Below are 16,278 nucleotides of genomic sequence, written 5' to 3' on the forward strand. Positions count from 1 at the left end.
TAACTTTTGGCGAATACGAATATTTTCCAAAATGTTGGAACTATTCTTTGAAGGCAGAAGATCAGGAGGGGAACTGTAAGATTTTGGACAAAAAAAACAAAAAAACAATTATAATACAGGAACAATCAAAAAATCAGGGAAGCAAAAACCCCCACTTTAGACCACTGCGTCCTATGAAGAGTTAAACTTCTACAGTGATATAAGCTCTTCCCAAACTTTGGATATTACACAGTGCATCTCTGCATTTACATTCATACTTAAATACAATCACACCGGTGCACTCTGCGGGGAACCTTCCAGAAAGAGGACGACGTGTGACATGGCTGTTTCTGAAGCTGTTGAATGCTTCACATGTGAGGAAATGTTTCTGTCCACCGTGAACCACGAGGACGAGTTACTGTGGAGTTAGTGCTAATAGTAGTAGGACTACCGCAGTAGCAGAAGCAGTGTAAATGGTCGCCCATTTTCCACAATTACATGACAACGTACTGCATGTATGCTCCGTTCTGCCATTTTTATTTTATTGCCCAGTCATTTGTTTACATTGAGAATCTTTTAAACATCACCAACCACCAATCTGCTGTTTGTGAGTAGATTTTTTTTTCTCCGTAGATCATTTTCACACCAATGTAAGCAACATCAGCGAGTTAACACATAAAGCTTAGCATTTCAAGAATCGAGACACTTTAGTAACAATATTACAAAGGTTTTTTTTCAGCTTCAAAAAAAAAAAAAGAAAAAATGAAAAAAGTGAACAAACGAAAAAAATAAACTTTTAAAGAATTAGCATCATAAAATTAATTTATTCCAAGTAAAAATACAAAATAATATTAATGACATTGACCAGATATGAAAGTCTCCCCCAGAAATAACTATTAATGGTTGAGAAATAAGTCTGTAAAGAAAAATACGAAATAAAAATGAAAATATGTAAATATGTTTAAATTCTTTTCTTTTTTAGCAAAACTTTCTAAAAATAATGAAAATTTCTCAGTACAAAGGCTACATTACTACTGGAAGGTACTAGCAGGTAGAGTAGGTAAATACACAGTAGAAAATGATTTTAGTGAATCACAATGCTTGCAATGAAAATAATTCTGCAATAAAGATTTATGCCTCTTTTTCTTGTTTTCTTCTTTTCTACAAACAGTACAAACAGTATTGCACATTACAACAAAGAATCAAGGTTCTTAGCCTTAAAAAATGGGACTAATTCAAGTCTTGCGTGAATAGAAGGCCACCAGTCAATTGATGCACCTTGGGGGCTTTCGATCAAGTTACAGGTGAAAACACTTGTGTCTGTTTTGTGTTAAAAACAACATTCTCGTCTCGTCTCGTCTCGTCTCGTCTCTCTACCTCCAGCTGCTCGGTGACTCTCACAAGTCTCCTTTGATTTCTCTCCCGACGGTGTCAGGCTAACAAATCAGGGTCACGTTGCTTTTTTTTTTTTTTTTTTACAAAACAAAAGGGAGCACATACTTTTAGGAAACATAAAAAACTTCTCTTAAAAAAATAATGAACAGAAGATCTCTTTCACAACTCTGGTCAGCATAGTAAATGATTGATTATAAATATACAAAAAACGTGGGAAATATGTTCAGTTTTCTCTCTGAGCACCTGGTTTGTTTTGTTTTTTTCCTAAAGAGCTCTTCTCTGATGTTTCGACCAATTTGACCAGTGGGACGCTCGCCCTACTTCCACTGTAATAAAGTAGACTGTACTCTCGCTAACTACATTGTTATATTAGTTATAAAGCTCTAGCTCCTTCAGTTGTTGTCTTTTTCAAAAAAATAAATTCTTAAAATAAAAGCAAATAAGCATGATAAAAATAAAAAAATCAACCATCTGTTAAATCATTTCTCTTGAAGAATTAAATTAATATATATTTTTTCATCTGAATAAACTTACTTAGAAAATATCAGTTTCTCTCCTAATATATTTCAAAATTGAGGTATTGCAAAAGATCTTGTCAGTCAGAAAGCACGCTTTATCGTCTTTTTTTTGTCTTTTTAACAAAAACAACTGCTGACCGTCGAAAAACTGTTCAGATACAAAGAGTAGTGCATAACAAATATCTATTATAGAGAAGGAACAAACATAGAAAACCTGTCCGGGTGGGGAAAGAAATGTCACAAAATCACCCAGAATTCACTTTCATAGGGATACTTATTATTACTCATGGTTAGCCTCTCATTGTTGAAGTCTTTTTTCTCTATCAGTAAAAAAAGTATCTTCTGCTTAGTTTCAATTAGATTTTCTTGGACAACAAAAACATCTATCGTAAAGCAAAAAAACAAAACAAAAAAAAACAGTTTGCGACTAAAACGAGAAAGAGGAGAGGGACTGCGGGGCGCCAGCACAGGACAATCACAACTCAGAGAAAAAAAAAAAAAAAAAAAAAAAACAAAGGAGGGGGAAGGAGGGGACGACACACATTAACTTGCAATGATGCAGGATCCCGTTCGGATTGTCCACAAAACTGCTAAAACCAGTGTAGCTTGCCCCCCCAAACCCACCCCGACCCCCACACCAGAGCCGCCCTGTCTTCAGCAGCCAGTACGTAAGTTTTCTATGCATTGCATTCATAACTACCCCACCCCCCGCCCCCACAACCGCCACCTCCCCACCCACCCCATCCTGTTTGAACTGCGCACCATAACCTTTTGATAGAAACTAAAAGATTTATATATGTCCACCATTTTTTTTAGCAGGTCCATTACTTCAAGCTTTGCAGGAAAAAAAAATCTGGATAAATATGGTAACCCCAGCTTGCACATCTGCATCTTCTGGCCAGGTTCCCACCCTCTGTCACCCATCCACCCCACCCACCCCACCCCAGCCCAGCCCAGCCCACCCCAGCCCAGCCATGTAGTGAGAGCATGTGCAGAGCTCAGTTTATCAACCTCAAGTCTCCAGTAGCTTCAATGTTTCATTTTACTCCCCCTCACCCCGATTCTTTTTCACAACTGCCCTCTCTCCTCATCTAATCCACTGCACCACTGCACCTCCAGCTCCTCTGCAGAGGCCCTACGAGCGCCGCGGCCTCCCCCCGCGGGTGGCTGATCGCTCCGTGTGTCAGGTGGTCTGTTAAAAGTGGAACACATGAGCTCTTTGGTTGCATTCTGGGACGTAAACGTGCGCTTTCCTCAACGGTGGAACAATTTAAAAAAGGAAGGAAAAAAAAAACCCAAAAGAAAGAAAAAGACCTCAGTTCTCAGTTTAAGCTCACATTGTTGCGTCTTCTCTTCAGATCAGACTCTGTGTTTATAGGCCTGTTTGTGTGCGTAAGAAAGACAGCCGTCCTTGTGTGTGTGTTCATGTGTGTCGAGAGGCTTCTGTGTATACTGGTGCAAGTGTGTGTACAAGAGAACATATATACGTGTGCAGACACTAGTTATGAAGTTTCACAGGACTTCTATGTCGGACATTAACGACAGTTAAAGCGAATCACAGTTCTAGGCATACTCAGACCTAACTACATACGGTATAAAAAATTGCACAATTATATCAACAATCACTGCAAAAAAGTACTTCACCTATCATAGACAGTTTTAAATGGTAATCCTACATTTGATTTGATTTGTGGTTGTTTTTTTCCCCTGTCGTCTGGATGTGTTCGCTGCCTGTTTGTGCAGGAACCATCTGCTCCGGCCCGTCAGCCCGACCAGCGCCGCAGAGCCGCCATGATTCCTTTGACCAGTCTTCCCTGTTTCTGTCCAGTTTCGTGCGAGTCGAACGTACGTCTATAGTGTGTTGTGCAAACATGGGCAGAATCGAATAGTAGACATGATACTGAAAAGTCTATTGCATGCAGCAACCTGATTGAAATAAACATGCAGTTAGGGGCGACCCACCCCGACCCCCCACAAAGGTAGCCATCGTTGTCTAGGGGCGCCCCTCCCCCTATGATAGCTTGTCATTCTACGACAACAGGTGCTTCTTCTAGATCTGTTATTTATTATTTTACACCCTAGCCTGAATAAAGTACTTATGGTATCTGTTTATACCATGGATTTAGCAGCAAAGCTATTGCAGCATTACATTTACATAACACTAAAAAATAATGTTATTATAAAAATAAAGACCTAGAAATCGAAAGCAAACTAATCCGATTGCGCATATGAGGTATTAATATTTTCAGAGTCAAAATTGAGAGCGAATATAGCCGTGTTATTTTTACTCCGGGCGATACGGGCCCACACTACTGGATAGTTGTTAATCTTGCTACATCTTATGCCACCTATTTTGCTTTTCTTTATGCATTAATTTCATTTGCCTTTGGTAATGATTTTTTTTTTCTAGGGGCAATATAACTACAGCTTTTGAAAATAAGTGCATGCTCCTTTTACATAAAATTTTAATTATCTATATATGTATAGATAGGTACAAAACAAAAAATATATACTTTTTAAATATTTGTATGGTCCCACCTCTGTCTGAGTAAGGGGGGGCTCCAACAGGACGTACCACACCACCCAGTCAACAGAACGGGGAACTGAAAGTAGCCAGGTGTCTAACATACCGTTCCATGTGTGTGTGTGTATGTGTGTATGTGTGTATGTGTGTGTATGTGTGTGTGTGTGTGTGTGTGTGTGTGTGTGTGTGTGTGTGTGTGTGTGTGTGTGTGTGTGTGTTGGTGAGATTTTTGTGCCAAAGTGCAAATTCTATGCTGATAGACTTTCGCATTTCACTTCCCCGCAATGCTTCATCAGAGGGGAACACCAGACAATGAGTTCAGAGCCGTGTGGTATGAAGACAGTCCCATGTATTTGACGGTATCCTTTTTGCTTTTTTCATGAGGTGTTTGTGGGGAGCAGGGTGGAGTAGGTGGGGCTGCGGGGGGCTCGCAGCGCTGTCCCGGCCTGTTGGGTGGGAAGGGTGCAGGAGGGTTTTAGGGGTCGGGCGTGGTTTCACCGGGGCAGGGCTGACTCGTGACCCCCCTCAGCTCCAGCGGAAGGACACGTGTCGAGGGCGGTCGCCCCCCTCCTTTACCAGTGGCTTGTGAAACTCGCGGCCGGCTCGCGAGTGGATACTGGCCCAGCAGTACTCGCAGTAGTACTGCAGGCAGGTGACATTGGCACAGAAGAAGGGGGCGAACTTCCCCCCGCAGCGTGCCCCCTGGCACTCATCACACATCTGATCGTCGAGGACGTACGGCTTCACCTCCACCTGCGAAGAGGAAGAGGAAGAAGGACTTTAGCTCATTCTCGTCCGCAGACACACAGTCTGACATTCGCTTGTAAAATAATCACATTTTTCACAAAACAAGAGAATGACATTTGGAACAACAGTGATATCTTCTCCTTCTTTAATACAATGTAAAGCCGACACAAATAGCTTGTCAATGAGCTAAAACAGCGGCTCTGTTCATCCAGGTGAGTTAGTTCCCTCAAGCCGTTATTTACAAACCCCATGCAAGGCAATCTCTGTGCCATTTTCTAAAATAAAACCAGACTGAGGCAGGTATCCCTCCCGTCCACCAGTGAAATGAGTTTGACCACTAAGCCTGGTGGACAAGAAATAAGAGCTCAGTCGCCATGGAGACGCCTCAGCGCATGAGTAGGCTGCTGCTAACCTTGTTATAGCGTGGCCACAAAATGAAAGGTTATCAAATCCTTCAAATGTAGGAGGCCGTCCCTCTTAGCTGCACTCTGCAACAACTACAGCGCAATATCCACGAGACAAATGAGAAGGAGGCCAGACAGAGGCTGCCATGCTATTAAATACCAATATCAAGTCAGCGGACATGAAGCTGACCGAGGTAACGAGCGTCTGTGTCCTATCATCAAGAGCCATTTACAGGTAATGGAATTGTGGATGCTGAAGGCGAGACGAGAAAAGTGGAAAGAAAAGTGGCAAAAACAGGCACTCTGCTTCTCCCGGTTCCATACCACAACTTTAAGCTCTTAAAAAGTGAGGAAAAATACTCATTTTTGTTGTTCCTCACTTTTAAAACAACGTCTTACCCATAGTTTTTTCATGAATGCTATTGTCTTTAAATTGTGTTCAACATTACATAATTCCTCCCAGTTCCAATCATAATAAAGACACCCTAACTCCCCCCCCCCTCCCAAAAATCGATGGTGATAGCTGAGGTGGGGTGCGCTGCCACGCCCTGCAGAGGCTCGGCTTCCTGGCTGACGACCAGTCTCTCTTGGTCACGATCTGTCCCGCTGCAATTGGCCGGCGCGCCTAAAATAACCAGACTGCAGCACAGCCCGAGTGGATATACACGTATAGGGAACTACTATAATTAAACCAACCCTGTGTGTCTGCAGCTTGAAACATCTGTCTGGGCTCCGGCAGCCAAAGGCCATAGTGATCGCACGGCCAGGCCCGGCCTTCCGTTATTGTAGGCTGTGCTGAGCAGTTGGCGGAAAACACGGCGGCTATAATGAAAGCTCTGATACATGGGAGAGGGCTCAAGCGGAGTTCAGCTCTGCAGCGTGCCATAGGAATGACTGCGAAAAAACCTCAGCTGTGGTGGAGTCTCTGCTTTCTTTCAGGAGGAGGGATATTGTGAATGAAATGCACGAACTCGCTCACCCTTTTGTCGATGTCATTGTGCTGCAGCTGAACGAAGCGAGCGCTGATGGCAGCAATGTAGCTCTGCTGATTGGAGAAGGCCACGCGGCCGGCTCCCTTTGGGTATTTGAGTTCTGGATCGGTGTCGATGCCAGCGTAGCAAACGCCTCCGTACAGCCGGTCCATGATCATAGCCAGCTCCACTGGAGAGGAGAGGGGGGGAGAAGATGGGGGAGAGAGATGATTAGTCCAGCAGTCAGTCCTCTTACGAGTTTTTGTGAGACCATTTTGGCATTTCTTTTGTCCTCAACTTGAAAACAAAAGGTTTAACTTGGACTTTTGTGATTGACGCCGTTATTACCCGATGTAAAACTCTTCCCTACTCCACTATTCATCAGAGCAGCAGTCTCAAACTGCTGGTATAATTAGTAGGGGTCACGTTGCAGACAAGCCAGCGATGTTTGTCCCAAGAACAGAAGGACCGAGCCTTCCATTACACCATGAATTCTTAACATGACGACCACTTGGCCCGCTTCCTGGAAACCCAAGTAGAGGATTGCTTTCTCACAGGGAGAACTTTCATTATGGCCTCCAGCCTCTGCTCTCCATGCCAGCCAATGTTATGAAGCCAATTTAGAGGCTTTGGGAGGGATCGCAAAGAAGATATTACATTCATATTAGTTAGTTACCTGCACGCAGGGGCCGTGGCACCCCCCCTACAAAGATGGTCTTACGGGGGTCCAGAGGCTGGGAGCCGTCCATGACAAAGTCACTGTCGCTGAGGTTCCAGGGACGGATCTGGACCTGTGGAGAGGGAGACAATGTGGTCATTTAGCAGGTAACGTGTAGATTCTTGTAGATTTTTAGCCAAGCTAGCAGGGCGCCTCTGTCGCTCTGTCGGTTAGTCCATCACTTTGGTCCATTCATGGTCCGCAGAGGAGGAACCCTAATGACTTTAGTGATCCCAAGACCTTTTCATCCAGCCACATCAGCAGGTCGATGTTTAACCTATTCAGTCAATCATGTCAAGATCCCAGATGATGTATCCTAATGACTTTGGTGATCCCCTGAAATAAGGTGGACATGCAAAGACATACGTTACACCACCAACATCTGCCCCTTACCGGCTTGTCTTTGATGGTGGGACTGGACACACACAGGTAGAGCTTGCCGTCCTCTTCAATGCAGGCATCGATCAAGGCCTGAACAGAAGTCTCTTCTTGGAAAAGCAGGAAGGCGTAGCCTGGGAAAAAGAGCAAACAGGAATTTTTAGGGGGGAAAAGCAGATATTCTCTGACAATTCTCTGTTGCATTTAATCATCATAACCCTCATGACCAACTCTGTCCTCTGGGCAACAATCCATAGACATTTGGCCATCTTGTACAGTGTCTACATTGTAAAAGTATCAGTCTTGTGACTAAGCTTTACACTTTTTTCCTATAATTATTCATAACTTCAGACATATGACCTTGTGGCCTGTTCTTCTGTCCTCATTTGCTTCGCCTGCCTCTATAAGACGCTCTACACCCGGCACCTGGCTGCCTGCGCCGCTTCAGATTAAATGGCTGAGAGTGCCCCACTCCTTAAGGAACCATGCAAAATTGATCAGTCTAACACACTGCAGATCTCCTCTGAGAACCGGTTCAGGTAAAGAGAGTTTGGTGATGTCTTTGCGAGGCAGAAAGAAACGGCAATTCAGACAGTCACTCTGTACTGCTAAATTATTTAGCACTGAGAGCAGAGAACTTATCCAAGGTCAGAGCTATTAAGTCGTTTCAGAAAGCCAACTCAATAGGGTACGCACATCACACAGTGGTACAGGGGTCAGCCAGCTATAGGGATCCGATTTATGCTGAAAAAGGACAAAGACACAAGAGACGAGAGCCCAAAGCCGCTTTTTGACAGCTAAATAATAGATATTTGGCTCAAAGAGACAAGGTTGAATATATTCGCAGCAACGTCTAAATGCAACATTGATGCACACGCTCATCTCTTGTACATTCAAAGTGTGTTGCTCTGGTTCTGTTAACAGGAGCCCAGCAGCACCTGTGGCACCCATGAGTCAGGGGAATATGAGCTGCTGTCTGAGTGGAGCAAGTGGGATGGATAGATATGCACAAGTGCACACGATCTCACACACACACCCACACACACCCACACACACACACACACACCCAGAGACTAGTTTCTACAGGAGTGCACTCTGTCTCCAACCTCCAATCACGTTGTCTGTGGCGTCTCTTGAGACCACTACAAAAGCCATGTGTGTCTGTGTCTCTTGAGGAGCCTGCTTTCATTAACTGGCTCTCACACACAAACTCAGACACATAGAGATGCACCTATGCAGACTAATGCGTGAGTGGAAATGGCGAGGGGGAGGGCGAGGGGGAGGGGGAGGAGGAATGTGCAACTGTCATGTTTCACTTTTAACATTCCTGGGCGGAGCTGCTGCCGATGAGATGAGGGGAAAAGAGAAGTAAAGCCTGACTCGGCAGACCCAGTCAACTGTGGTATGTGGACAGGTCTGAGTGAGAGTGTGCATCAGGGCAGGCAGGCAGGGAGGGAGGGAGGGAGGGAGGGAGGGAGGGAGGGTGTGAGCGTGTGCTGCTGTAGAGGGAGAGGGGGGGGAAATACAAGCAGCACGCATTAAAGGTGGAATGAAAAAAAGGTGTGTCCTGATGCATGTGACGGCAAACGCGTCTTTCTGGCAATTGGGTCCAATTCTGTAGGTCAGCATGTGGTATGACAAGCATCAGTGTTCTGATGTGATGACTTCACAGTGAAAGAGATCAGTGTGAGATAAGTGTGCACAGATTAGAGGACAAATCCAAAACAGCATTTTTACGGCATCCATCATGCACACAATTTCATCTAATTAGAGCTCAGGTTCACTTGGCTCACAAATCACAGATAGAAAATAAGCAAACATTGGCTTATTTTGAAGAATGTGAGGATTCATATAGGTAGTAAACTGAGTCTTTGGGTTTTAAACTGTTGGTCGTGTATGAAAAGAAAAGCAGATCTCACATTGGCCTTTGGGAAACAATAATGATAATAATAAATAATAATACAAATTATATAATAATATATATAGTAATATATAATGACAAAATAATATTTTCTGACCAAAAAAAAAAACCAGAATAATCTATGAATCAGGATAATAAACTCTAGATTAATGGACAAACACTAACTTGCAGCCTTAAATGTTAATACATCTAGAACCATTTATGGTTAATGGAATATTGGTTGCAGAGAAAGGAGAACATTTGAAACAAACCTTGTTGACAACAGACCTTGTTGACAACAGACCTTGTTGCATGCTCGACTTTGAACTCAAGGTTGTGCTCCTCTGCCAACATAAATTATTTTGTCGCTGACCACTGACACGGCACTGATGACCATATCCTAACCCTTGAACATTAGAATAAGAGGAGAAAAAAAGCCAATTCCAGCCAAAAAAGAAAAATTGTCACCATAATCACATCATTCATTAGGCTGCTAAATACTTCATTAGGGGCCACAGGTGAGCGAATAGTCCAACAGCAGAAAAAAAGAGTGTTATGACAACGGCAGTGAAGAAGAAGCTCTGAAGAGAACCACAGCATGCTCACTAAGTGGCGGTTATATAGACACCATCACCATCCATGTGTGCTATTAGAATTAATATCACATTTGGCTCCATGCTAACACATTAGCATATATCATGCTGTACGCATCTAGTACAAAGCAAAGTGACAACAGAGGTTCTTACTAATTACCATCTTTAAGCTACTGTTATTAGGAGCCCTGCAGAGTCAAGTAACCTCAGTGGGGCCATGATGTTTTCTCTGACAGTAAGCTGTAGCATGGCGGACAAAACTAAAAGACTTCACAATGCAAAACTAATTGCAATCAGCTGCTTGAATTGTGCAGCTTATCTCTCAGTTTTTTTAATAGGCCAGCACAGAGCCAACAACAACAAAAAATGAATTAAGGAATACACAATTAGACTCGACATAAAGAGGATTTTGTGCACCGTCATGTTTCTCCGCGTGCCTCGTCATCACCTGACATCAGACCCCTGTCTCTATGTTTGCTGGCTTCCATAAAGAGGGTTTGTCACCGGGAGAAACATCCCCCCTCGGAGAAAAAACAACTGCAGTCTTGCACACACACACACACACACACACAAAAAAAAAAAACAGCACGAAAAGGCAGAGCTAGCCAGCAGCTCATACAGTCTGAAGGAGGGAACAACGTGTTCCATGACCCAGGGCAAAAGAGAGACAGAGAAAGAAAGAGAGAGAGAGAGGAGGAGGGGAGAGGAGAGGAGAGGAGAGGAGAGGAGAGGAGAGGAGAGGAGAGGAGAGGAGAGGAGAGGAGAGGAGAGAGACAGATGGAAAGAGGGGGAAAAAAGTGAGACAAGGTAGGCTGGGAAGGAGAGAAGCAGCATGAATGACTGCCGCACAAACAGAGAGTTCCAAAATACGATGGGCGGGCACGGGGAGCAGGAGGAGCATGGGGGACATAAAAACTGTGGAGACAGACGAGAAGCTGCTACTTTAATGGACCCCGTTAGAAAGTTGCAAAACTGATGCAAGAGGCACGGAAAGCCCTTTCCATGTGCTGCACTCAAGTGAGGACGCCTCGCTTCCAGGCAAACTTCACATCTTTAATAGGAATCAGCGGAACAACATGACACAAAAAACACCTCTACGGTCCTGAACGTAGGCCTCTGTGGTGCCATCTGTCCATTATTATCCAGCTCCACGCTCTCTTAACATCCCTCATTCATGCAAATAGTCTGCTTTACAGTTCAATTTTGGATATAATTAAAATATTATAAAAAGATAATATTTATTATTGTGTATTTTTCCAAATCTTAAGTCACTGTCAATTTCTGTGTCACCTATCATTCTCTACTTTGGCTGTCGTCTCCATCAGGACACCATACGTCTCCGTGATCGATATCCTCATTTCGGTCAGTGTGTGCATAGTAGCATGAATATGGCACAACCATATTCTACTAAACTGCTTCACCACTTAGTGCCTCCCATAAAAGCCGAGCGTGCCAGGTTCCATAGGGCTCTATGCCACTTTACTGCTCCGATATTTAGTCTGAATGGTGCTGAGGGTCTGTCTTTTTCCATCAGCCTTGCGCAGTGCAGAGGCTTACACCACGGGACGAGAGCGCAGATCTGCAGTGGCTCGTGCCTGAGATTTATAGGGCTTTGCTGCTGAGCTCCCAGCACCGTCCAGGGAGGAAGGGAATATGTACGCCTGCAGTATTTTCCAACCTAAAGAGCGCTGTTTACAGACAAACGATAGGCAGAGTGCCTCGGGGGTTACGCAGACAAACCAATGAGCTCATGCAGGACAGAGTCTTTCCTGTAACGGAGGCCAGCCGCTTGACTCATGGGGAGAGAAACGGTTACCTCACCGGCAACCTGAAGATAATTTGTCAAATTGCCGTAAAAACAAAGACATTAACTCACTGACTGCAACCACTTAGCCAGCAAACTGCTACCTAAAAATAGCATAGGCCAGGCTTTATACGGCTAAAATACAGACAGGTATTTATGGAATAGTTTGACATTTTGGAAAATATGCTTATAGTTAGATGAGACGAATGATACCACTCGTATCTGTACATTGAGCGTTAAGCTAGCACACCGGAGGCTGGTTAGCGTAGCTTAGCATTAAGACCGGAAAAAGCTAACCTGCTGTGTCCAAAAGTTACCAGCAGCTCTAAAGCTCACTAATTAGATGTTATAGCATCACATTTACCATACAGGCATGAGAAAGGTAACGAAGTGAGTAAGAGTCTTTCCCAAAATGTCAGATGAGTCCTTTAAGTGCTTTCCATGGCATGAAAATCAAAATACAATACGTCAGAGTTGAAGGCAAAGCAGCTCCCAGAACATATCACTTTTAAATCAAGGCCCCAGATGAATTAAAACACACTATTACATTGGTACCTGGTGCTACCTGATGCTGATTATCCAGATAACACAGTTGTGTCTTTGGATCTGATACTGTCGGGTCAGTGGACCACTGTGTTGCATCTATATCATACTATATACTAGTGCCAGTGCCACATTGCTTTCCTTTTCCCTCCATTACCTCATCAACTGAAAGTTGTGTTGACTTTGCTGAAATCCAACCTATGATGACTAGATGAACTGAATGAGCATAGTCACAATGTGAATCTCTCTGGCTTTAATAGTGACATTTAAATCCAGGCTTATCTTTTCATGCTTGGCAACAGACATGTGTCTGCAGATTTATTTCACACAGGCAAGGGCACAGACCTGTCGTCGGCCCCGGTGATCCGACTGACTGAGGGCTAAATCAGAGAAGCGAATAAGGGAGCGAATGAGAGGGCAAACCTGAAAAAGAAATGCTATCCTAACACACATGTCGGCCTGCTCCGGACGTCTGGAGGCAGTTCTCCACAACAGCATAGATGAAGCCAAAGCTCCATGTATAATATCTATCGCATGAGCAAGGACAGAGAGACAGAGAGAGAGAGACAGAGAGAGAGACAGAGAGAGAGAGAGAGAGACAGAGAGAGAGACAGAGAGAGAGAGACAGAGAGAGAGACAGAGAGAGAGAGAGAGAGAGAGAGAGACAGACAGAGAGAGACAGAGAGAGAGAGAGACAGAGAGAGAGAGAGAGAGAGACAGAGAGAGAGAGAGAGAGAGACAGAGAGAGAGACAGAGAGAGAGACAGAGAGAGAGAGAGAGAGAGACAGAGAGAGAGACAGAGAGAGAGAGAGAGAGACAGACAGAGAGAGACAGAGAGAGAGACAGAGAGAGAGACAGAGAGAGAGAGAGAGACAGAGAGAGAGACAGAGAGAGAGAGAGAGACAGAGAGAGAGACAGAGACAGAGAGAGAGACAGAGAGAGAGAGACAGAGAGAGAGAGACAGAGACAGAGACAGACAGACAGAGAGACAGAGAGAGAGAGAGAGAGAGAGATCTGAAGGGGGCTGTAACTCTGCCACAAAAGGTAAACAGACCGACTGCTGGCAGAAGCTTACACGACGAGGGGAGAAGAAGAGGAAGACGGAGGAGGAGGAGGGGGAAGCTTGGCAGGATGGATGGATGGATGGATGGAGGGAGACACAAACATCTGCTCTCCTAAAAACAAACACTGGCCCTGAGGCTTTGGAGCAATTGGAGAGGATTCAGTGATAGAGTGCAGGAGGGGTGAAATCAAGTGTCGCTAATCATCTCAATTTGAAGAAGTCACTCACTGGATATAATCCCAACACGAGGGATAAATCAAAGCCTGAGTAATGCAGTACGATGTAATACTGCGACCGCTGCCACTGCAGCACCGCTCTGCTGCCATTATCTGCCTCTTGCTACATTCATTTATATATATATGGACCTGAATTTACATATTCAGATATACAAAAGTTGATAATGACCGGCTGCAGTCGAAAGCAAACTTCCATTGTGACCTTTTGAAGCCTTCAAACAGGTCTGACACACTGTTATTGCAGCATGACGTGAACATCAGCATTTGTAGCAGTTTTTAGCTCCCAGCGCTCAGGCTCCAGCGCACACGTCTCCTCCTCCCTCTACCCCCAATCAAAGACAGAAATAGCTCCCTAACATTTCGAGCTCATTGCCGACGACAGCGTCGGGAGATAGGGGAGGGTGTAAGCGACAGCACCATAGTGACCACAGCTTGCCGGTCACACTTCTTTTAAGAGTGAGATGACTGAGGAGGCGGTGTAACACAGGGGTGTTGTCATATCCTATTGTGATGACACTGGTACGATTTTAATGCAGCAGTAACGGATGTTTCGATCTCTTGGGGGCATCGGAACAAGCTGGAAGTATCACACTGATATTGCATCTCCTCATAAAGTTTGCATGGTGAACGAGTTATCAAGAAGTTACAGATTTACACATTGACACCGTGACCAACTGGCTAATGGACCTCCGTTTTCAAGCCTCGAGTTTGGCATTTTGGCCATTGCCAGGTGGGTTTTGGAGCCAGAGGTGAAGTTCGTTATATGAACCTGACTCTGATTGGTTAGGTTTAGGCAAGACAGGCCTCTGATCGGTCACAAGGTTGCCCCACCCTAAAGCACATCATGCTGTGTTGTCTATTTTCTTCTAAATGGAACCATAATCTAATAAATGAACATCATGCTGTGTTGAAGAAGACTCCCATTGACTTCCATACTACCCCACCCCTTTGCAAAAAAACACATACAATCTTATCATGTTATATTCATATTGTGAGTGAAAAGATAATCAGCTCTAGCAAAGACACAGAAAAGTGGCAGACAAACAATGTATGTAGTGTAATAAAATCTGAATGGAATAAAAAGTGGGAAAAGTTAGAGTGTAACTGGTGTAACTGGAGTTGTGAAAACATAACAACATTGAGCACCGTTAGCTGATTCATGTTCCTACTTCCTGTCCAAGAACCAAATGAGTCCTAGTCTGTCCCTGAAGACGATCTGAGCCACAATATGAGTCATCACTAAACCAAAACACTTTCTCAACTCTACGTCGGCAGTTTAATGTGAAGCAGGACGGAAAGTGACAGCCATCTTCCATTCAGTCAAGCTTGGAAGGGGGCTTTAACGCGAGGAGAGGCCGATGACCTCTTGATGAGAATCTCACATCTGTAAATCAGCCGTTACACAGTCCACACGACAGTAGGGCGCGCTCACACATGCACGTGCAGATGTGCACTCGCTCTCAACCCTGACGCTATTAGCGCTAAGAACTCTGCCACCGGGCATCTGCCCAAACATCCCTTCCCAGTTAATATGGAGAGTGTGACATAAACAGGATATTTTAGCAGTTTCCCTTTGAGTTTTGGAGGGGCGGTGTGTGTGTGTGTGTGTGTGTGTGTGTTAAATCAGAGTGAGAGATGAATTCTACACGGACCACTAGTCCTCCACTTGTCTCCTCCCCTTACATGGCGGCATCCTCCAGCCATCATAAGCTCATTCATTCCCCTAAAAGGATGCTGCATTTTTCCTCCTGGCTTTGGATATTAGTAGAGCCAAGCCTATTCAAAATAATCCTCCCAAGCTAAAAAAAATAGGGATGTTGAAAAATGAGAGTGGGGGAGAAACTGGCAGAGATTTTCGCAGGTCCTCCAGATGCAGCATATTACCATCTGCCTATGGCATGTTAGTTATTTCCACAGCGTCTTTAATAGCTTTCCTAATATGACACACGGCAGCTCCCGGGCCAGAGGGAGTGATGTAGAGGCTTGGAAGGGGGTGGCACTACTCTGATCACCTGCCTGAAAATGAAACCCAAGAAGCTGTGCAGAACAACTTTCACACTCCACAGTTACTCATTCAAGCAAACAATTCTTGGGTCAGAACTCTTGGTGGCCAGTTATAGAGTCGTTATACACCGCATGGGTCTTCCTGCAAGATGACTACAAGGGGTCGCTCAGATAAACAGACACCTCCATGCTTGCCCGGCATGAGCCATGAATTCTGGGTAATACGATTCTTCACAAAACTCTAAAATGGCGACACACCCGAGGTGATATTTATTGGTGCAGACTTTGATGTGTGATGGGAAAACAGAGATAGCGCTCTGAGAAACTGCGGTTACCTTTAGGTGGGAAGTAGGATTTGCTCTCAGCTTTGTGGGGCCAGTCTACCACCAGGTGCCCATAGCGACGGAAACTGTTGGTGATTTCGTCTGTAGAAATGAAAACAGGAGGAAACAAAAAGGAGAAAGACATGGGCATGAATGTTATTTCCATGACATTATCAGA

The 16,278-nt window shown here is 44.4% G+C and overlaps 1 protein-coding gene across 6 annotated transcripts in view; it reads right to left on the bottom strand.

Moving 5' to 3' along the window:
• Positions 1-4,639: 4,639 nt before the first annotated feature.
• The window catches only part of cpeb3 (cytoplasmic polyadenylation element binding protein 3), a 34,112-nt gene continuing 22,473 nt past the window's right edge, over positions 4,640-16,278 (bottom strand). For all 6 annotated transcript variants that reach the window (XM_070841169.1, XM_070841173.1, XM_070841172.1 and 3 more), the window contains 5 exons: positions 16,113-16,202; positions 7,650-7,768; positions 7,215-7,329; positions 6,547-6,728; positions 4,640-5,169 (listed from right to left, as the gene is read on the bottom strand). In XM_070841169.1, the coding sequence (XP_070697270.1) occupies positions 4,942-5,169; positions 6,547-6,728; positions 7,215-7,329; positions 7,650-7,768; positions 16,113-16,202 (734 nt within the window). In that variant the 3' untranslated portion in view covers positions 4,640-4,941. The remainder of the gene's footprint in view (positions 5,170-6,546; positions 6,729-7,214; positions 7,330-7,649; positions 7,769-16,112; positions 16,203-16,278) is intronic.

Source organism: Pempheris klunzingeri, chromosome 12 (genome assembly GCF_042242105.1).
Source record: "Pempheris klunzingeri isolate RE-2024b chromosome 12, fPemKlu1.hap1, whole genome shotgun sequence".
In the NCBI taxonomy this organism is placed as follows: Eukaryota; Metazoa; Chordata; class Actinopteri; order Acropomatiformes; family Pempheridae; genus Pempheris; species Pempheris klunzingeri.